General features: G+C 39.4%; 1 protein-coding gene across 1 annotated transcript; it reads left to right on the top strand.

Annotated features, from left to right (window-relative positions):
- Nucleotides 1-1118: 1118 nt before the first annotated feature.
- Nucleotides 1119-6990, top strand: vrk3 (VRK serine/threonine kinase 3). Its single transcript, XM_030766192.1, has 14 exons — nt 1119-1491; nt 1616-1729; nt 1828-1935; nt 2341-2472; nt 2764-2813; nt 3133-3199; nt 3399-3480; nt 3942-4044; nt 4147-4239; nt 4430-4562; nt 4648-4768; nt 5457-5515; nt 5760-5896; nt 6396-6990. Exons 1-13 carry the CDS (start codon nt 1275-1277, stop codon nt 5894-5896), a joined length of 1416 nt encoding a protein of 471 aa, XP_030622052.1. The 5' UTR covers nt 1119-1274; the 3' UTR covers nt 6396-6990.
- Nucleotides 6991-7588: the final 598 nt, after the last annotated feature.

The following is a 7588-nucleotide window of genomic DNA, read 5'->3' as shown; positions in this document are numbered from 1 at the left end:
ATTCTACCCAGAATGAGTTCATACATTACTTTGCATTGTGTGTAAATAATCACAACTCTCACAGTATTTTATACTCAGTAGTGGAGCTCAGTGGGAGGCTGGTACTTAGATCTGTGGTGGACCCTGCTCTTGCGCCACAATCAGTAGCTCTCAGTGGAGAACAGATGCAGCAACAGCAAGTGTGGGTATCTCTGAAATCTTCCCCACAAACATCTGTAAATGAGAGGTATAAGTAACCACACCGAAGGAGGAAAAATATGAGATGATGGTAGTACTGAAGGACAATCCATATTCAACTTTGTTGAGAATGCTAACTAGCAATAATTCACTTACTAGTGATACAAAAAAGAAAAACAGCATTCAACCATCTGGAGTCCTTAATAGGAACACTATGCTGTTCTCTCAGGTAGTGTCATAAACATTTGGAGGGACATTGTGTTTTTATCTTTCTGAGCTCAGAAAAGAGATCGGAGATCTCAGAATCTGATCTCATCTGTTTTTAGATCTGATCTTAAGTTTTTACGTTTCTGCTAAAGAAATAGTCCTACTCATCTTATATAACTTGCAACACATTCCTAAATAAATTCAAGTACATTTCATTTACATGGTAATCGTGTGATAATGATGTGTTTTTGGCGTTCCCCTTAACCATGTAAAGATACATGTATCCATACATAGTCCTGTTATTAACTCGTAGAAAGGAGATAGTTGCAGACAGTACATGATAACTGCAGTACATTTGACATGCATAAAGTGAAGATCCTTATAAGACAAACTCTTCAGTTTAATAACAGAAACTTCAGACGCTCCTTATAATAGCAGGAAAGACTTAATACACATATGAGATTTAATTGTACAATCTTGTCTCATTCGAAGGCATTTTACATCACCTGTAAGGTGCGGTTTAACCACTCAATAAAAGTTGAAAAAAGAATTAAATAGAAATTACGCAAAATTCTCGACGTTCAAAAGGTGTTCCATCCTTTTTGGTCTACGATGCACACCATAGAATATCGTATATATCACGTGATCTGAAACTCAAGTTAGAGACCGATGATTTGCTTAGAAATAATGATAAACACAACGGTATTTTTGTTTTATATGGGTTCAGGAAGTTGCTCTCCGCTCTTTCGGTTTCTGTTGTGGTAAACCAATTTCCTGTGCGGACACTTCATCACAGTGTTAGTTGTACGTTAAGAGGAGCCAGAAGAGGTGTACTTCCCAGACGTAACGGAGAGGTTGAAGAACAGCGATCACAGCCACAAGCACTGAAAATGAAGTTGCATTTCTGTCCTCAGTGCGGATCGGGACTTCAGCCTGGGTTCAAGTTTTGCCCCTCGTGTGGAGAGAAACTCCCTTGCGCTGTAGATTCCGTGGAGTCTGCCGAATGCCCCGTGTCACCGAGCACAAAACCGGCTAACGCTGACAGCGTTCAAGGGTCGTCTTCTCCTGATTTAAAGACCAAGACTCCAGCTGGAGGGAAGATTGGGGGTAACTTCCATCACATGTGAATAATGTAGTACTTCATTACAAGTACAACACTGCTTTCGTCTTTCGTAACATGGAGTCAGTTTTCCAAGTGCCAAGTGTGCTCTGTGTCGGTTACTTAACGCAGGTGGTGCTTCCCCAAGTAGTGTTTTGGCTCGCTCTCCTGCACGTGCAACACGCAGAACAGTCTGCAAGTCCCCATCTAAAGCAGCAACACCTAAAAGTACACCCACCCCTTCAGGTACAGTGCATCATATTTGGCAAGGTAATGTGTAATACCTTTGTTGTTCACATCAGTTTCCCTAAAGCGTTATGACACCAGATGTCACTTTATGACAGATCAAAAGTCACTGACATCGCCACAGAAGAGAAAGGCCCCTTCTCAAGAGACACAGGAGGAAGAGCCCAAGAAGGAAACTGCCCCCTCCCCTCGTACTCCACCATCAGGTTAGCTGTGAGGAATTATGCAAATTAAATGTGGGTGCATACAGCAAATGATAAAAAGAATTTGATCCTTATACTTACCATGCCTTTTAACCAATATAATGTAAGAGCTTGAACAGGTCCTTGAACCCTAACCCTAACCCTAGTACTCTTACATTGAAACACAACATTGTGGAATGCTTCATTGAGGTTTTCGTTTCTTAAAGCCACGGTCATCTAACATTGTAAATATAAGATTCATTTCAAATGTAGCTCCGTGTGCTTTGACATATAAGGTTACATATTTTATAATTCCTCAGTCTAAATTTTATGTCTTGAACATAAACAGATGTGCTTGTTTTCTGTCCCGTGTAAATGAATAAACGAAAATGATACAAATTCATTTCTGTTATTTCTTGTGTGTTTCAGTTAAAGGGAAAGCCAAGAAAGCCAAGCAAGTGTGTGCTGTGGAGGAAGGCGTGGAGTTTACTGACCAGGCGGGGAGTAAATGGAAATTGGAAAAATTACTAAATGAAACAGAGACAGAGTTTACATATGCAGGTGAATTCTAAAGTATGTGTGGATATGCATGCATGAGTGTGTCAATAGTGAAGGGCCTCAAACCTACGAAACATATCAAAGTCAATGTCAGTGATGTAAATATTCAGATGAACACTAATGTTATATGGACTTGTGGGCTGAATATGCATCATCAAAGACTGTGAAAGACTCAGGTGACTGTGTGTGTGTGTGTGTGTGTGTGTGTGTGTGTGTGTGTGTGTGTGTGAAGACAAATGAGCCAGAAGTGGATTATCAGACCCATTCTTTTCTCTTATGTTTTTTACTTGGTAGTGTCAAAGGTTGGTGCAAAATCCTCTGTGCAGAAACACATTCTGAGGCTGGTGAGTCTGTGTTTATTGTGTATTATCTAATATTTCTGTTTGTTTGTAAAGCATGTGTATGTGTGTGTGCGTGTGTGCATGTGTTTGTCTGTGTAGAAGTGCAATGAGATGACGGAGACTGTTACTGAACAGAGAGTGGTACCTCCCTTTTGAAATAAAAGTAATATGTTGCAAGTAAATGTGTATAAGTAAAAGTAATGTGTTGGAGGAATATGTGTATATGATTGCAGGAGACATATGGTCTCTTGCGTCAGGCTCTGTAGTACCACTACACTGTTTTTCATTAGTAATTCTCTGTCTATGCTGCTGTCGTGAGCAGGGAGCCAAAGACGGGCAACTGTTTAACGAACAGAACTTCCACCAAAGAGCAGCCAAACCTGCCGTAGGTCAGTGTGTGATTCTTACAGGATTGACAAGGATGCGTTTAAATACATGTGTGTGTCATTCTATGTAGAATGACAAAAGAAAGCTTGAAAAAGACCACGTGATACAAAGAGAGAATGACTAACTAAGAGTGAATAAGAGAGAGAGAGAAGTCAGAGTCCTTAAATAAAACTGCTTAATGACATGGGTTTCTGACTGTAGTGGAGAAGTGGGTAAAGAAGCAGAATCTGGACTTCCTTGGAATCCCGTCCTGTGTTGGCTTTGGACTCCATGAAACATACAGGTGTGTCTGTAGATAGAGAACAAGGTAGATGGGTAGAATAGTACATCTGACATAAGTTTAACCATTGCAAAAAATTCTATCCATTGAATAGTGTACTTTCTCTGTTTGTTGCAAAATTGGAAATTTTGACAGTTATCCAATTTTCTTGTAAAATCACCTCTTATTCTACAGTCAATTCAGACTAGCAACTTGACAATTAGAACTCACCATTTCTGATATATGTGACACTAGCCAATGTATATTTTCACGCCTGATATTGTCAAGACACATTATGTACGAAGAGGGAAGCTCTGTTCATTTAGTTTGACCCAGTTCTTTACGAAGCCTAACTGATAATTCAGTGCATAAAAACAACAAAAAGAGTCCCTGTGGTGTCATGCATTATACACGTTTGACCTCAGGCCACAAACGACAAGCTTAACACTGCCATAAGTTCAAGTATGTTTACTTTGTTCCTTAAGGTTTTTAATATTTCCTGACATGGGCCAGAGCCTTCAGTCAGTCATAGATGAAGGTTTAGGAATTCTGCCTGTGAAGACAGTCCTCCAGGTGTCATTACGAATAGTAAGTTCATCTGCCATATTGTTTTCACACTATGCCTTTGGTAAAAGGATATTTGCTGTTGCAACATAGTGAGTTTTTGTGGGGTTTTTTTTTTCCTTGTAGCTGGATGTGCTGAAATATATCCATGAGAATGAGTACGCCCATGCAAACATACATTCTGGTAACATCTTTGTCAACCAGACTGCAAACACTCAGGTCAGCCTTTCCTCCAAACAAAGTGTGCATGTACTCTATGTGTGTGTGTATATATGATATGTTTATTTCTTCACATGCCTCTGTCTGATTCATGGTTTATTATGGTTTTGGTTCAGAGTGGAACTTTTTTTTTTTTACTGTCCTTTTAAGGAACTCACACTATCTCTGTTTTGTGTGTGTGTATGTTTAGGTGTACCTATCTGGATTTGGACATGCATTTCGGTTTTGCCCAGGTGGTGAGCATGTGGAGTATCGGGAGGGCGGTCGCACTCCTCACCAGGGAAACGCCAGCTTCATCAGCCTGGACTCCCATAAGGGGGTTGGTGAGTGCTTCACACTCCTGTCAGCCAAGCCCTCATTCAGACCCAACCTGTCAGTCTAACGTCTGTGTTTGCCCGTGCACCACAGGCCCCTCTCGGCGGAGTGACCTGCACTCTCTGGGTTACTGTATGCTGAGCTGGATGACAGGTGCTCTTCCATGGAATGATACCACACAGACAATTACAGCTGTTGCTGCAGAAAAGGAGAGGTAAGATTCACTCGTCTTCTCAGCATACACGCACTGCAGACACTGAAATACACAGCGTGTTTTGTGATTGGATGACTCTTTAGGCTTAGTGACCAGCAGTATGTCCAAATAAGTCTGAAATTACTGCCATCTTTGGGAGCAATATTTTCAAACTTTATTACATCCAACAATATGTTTTTTTTAACTGAGTTTTGTGGTAGGTAATGTCCTCATACAAAACAAACTGACTGACTGAATGAGAATAAATGTCAATGATTTTTTTCTTTTTCAGAAACGAGAAAGCAAATGTGAACACATGAGTTTATTTTCAAACTTCATATATAAATGCTGATAGTATGCAGCTAATGCGTTAAATACTTAAATCAACCTAACATGAAAGTCATGGTGAAGGAAGTTTTACTTTCACATCAACTGTGCCTTTATCAAGACTATTTCTTGAGATTTACAGAAGTGGAAGTATCAACTCCACTGCTCAGTGGTTCTCAGTCCAGCTGCAGTCCAGTCCAGTGTGACTCTAACACATCTGATTCTGATTTCACTCATTAGCTAATTAATTATCAAACCCTTGATTAGCTGTGTTGGGGCAGGGAATTATGGGCCTCCAGAAGCAGGACTGGGAAATGCAGACATAGCATTTGCAGTTGATTGGGTTGGTATATTCAGTTAACTATGTTCTCTGTATATTTAGGTATATGAATGACGTCTCTGGACTCTTGAGGGACTGCTTCAAACGAAAGAAGGTGTCAGGTGTGTTTGTGTAAATTAAAATTGGGTTGTATTGTATAAATAATTTGTTTTCATTATGTGTGTGTCAGGATGTTGTATTTTTTGATTAGTAAGTGCACAGACATATGCACACTCCATACATTGATAGCTGAATGTGTGTAAGTGAATATTTGTGCAAACAAAGGACATGCCAAGGTTGTGGTATCATAATGGCACATGCATAAAGTTGATGTAATTTTTTGTGTTTACATATTTGTGTATATAGATGTACTGAAAGGATACCTGTCCCATGTCATGGGCTTGCAGTATTCAGAGAAGCCAAATTATGAGCTTCTGACATCGGTGCTTAGTGACGCCTTGGAAAAGATGGGTGAGAGTCTGGAGGAGCCACTAAGTTTCTAGGTAAAACCTGAAAAACACACACACACACATACACATACACACACACACACACACACACAAACACTGTATATTCAATTAGCACAGAACATGGCACATCCATCCCTTATTGCAGTGCAGTATTTTTTTTTCAGCTGAATTCATCCTGTTTTGGAAGTAAAAGTAGATGTAACAAAGGTTGTGTACTGGCATTGTTTAATAACGAGACCATTGGATTAAAGGCTGTTTAACAGGTTGTACTGAGGGACAGTGAAAAAGGGGTGTGCTGAGCTTTAGACTACCATTTCAAAACTGCGCACATTGTCCAAAGTATTTTTATATTTTGGTAAGTTTCTTTGAAAAACAACAGATGCAGAATGAGTCTGTCAGTTTATACTGGCTCAGCAGTCTACCAGTGAACATTTCAGCTCACAAACTATTTTGTGAATACTATATTTTATCATAATTGTGTTCACTGTCTTAACATGTTCTGCAAAATTCTGATAAAATGTCTGTTTTGCAGATGAGACGAGTCATCTTCAGAGAGGATGAAGAGCTGGGATGCAAATGATTTAATTTGCAGTCAGTCAGCAGAACTGATTGTTATTAAATTATAATGTGATCTGATAGTAATATGTGACCTGTTTGGAGAGTGATATTACTGAGTTGTATTTTAGTGAAAGTTTTATTGCAAGACAGCATGGCTTTGTGAGCGGAGCTCTGTGTGTGTGTGTGTGTGTGTGTGTGTGTGTGTGTGTGTGTATGTGTGTTCATGTGCACATGTTTGCGTGCATTTTCCGATGGCACATTTAGGTTATAGAGACACAGTTTTGTAGCGACATCCTGGGAGACTTTGTTCATGTCGAGCACACGTGTTAAGGTTTGGTTCTGACATTTTGGAGTACCAACCCAGGAACAAATGCATTGTCTGGTTCTTGAGCATGATTGGTGTAAACGGTCTTTGACTACTGTTGAGGGATAATATTGTTCAGCTTGTACTGCAAAGAAAAGGTTGATGAACTGTTTTGTTTACTATCAGTTCAGTTAGATACTTAGCCCATGTAAGATGGCCATCACTGAGTTCCTATGTAGAGCTAATGAACTAATGTTTATTGATGTATCACCAAGATCACGGTTCATGTTTGAATTTTATTACTGCTGTTTAATGACTATTAAAGGTTTTTGTTTGTTTGTTTTAGTTTGATTTGTATCTTTTTTTTGTCTGGGAGAGTACTGGGCACCACCAATGAACTTTACTGGATTTGTCTTCAGAAGGGACCTTTTACTCTGGCTTTTAAAATTCCTTAAACTGGGCCTTAAAGCATTTCCTTCCCACTCATCCAGCTGCTGTTCTTACTTTTCCAGTGTTTAGCATCTTTTAGTTCATCTCTCAGAGAATGATATCACTTTGACATCTACACAGAGTGATGTCAGTTATGTCTGGGTTACAGAAGATAGGAGAAAAAGAAGAACACAGTCTGCAATCAGTAGAGGCCACCCATGAGAGGGTCATTCTAAAACGCTTAGTGTGACTTAAATGAATGTAAAGAAATTACTAAAAACACCAAGTCTGGTGCTTTTCTTTAACGCTTTTTACAAAAAGATCGAAAAGGAAGACCAAACAGAAATGAATGCTTTTCAGTGGAATAAATGAAAGTATTAATAAATTGATCTATTAAGGGAAGAGGTTTAACTTCTTTTAATATGTTAGGAAGG

Source organism: Chanos chanos, chromosome 2, assembly GCF_902362185.1.
Source record: "Chanos chanos chromosome 2, fChaCha1.1, whole genome shotgun sequence".
NCBI lineage: Eukaryota > Metazoa > Chordata > Actinopteri > Gonorynchiformes > Chanidae > Chanos > Chanos chanos.
Note: the sequence above shows the minus strand (reverse complement) of the source record. Positions and strands in the feature narration are given on the sequence as shown.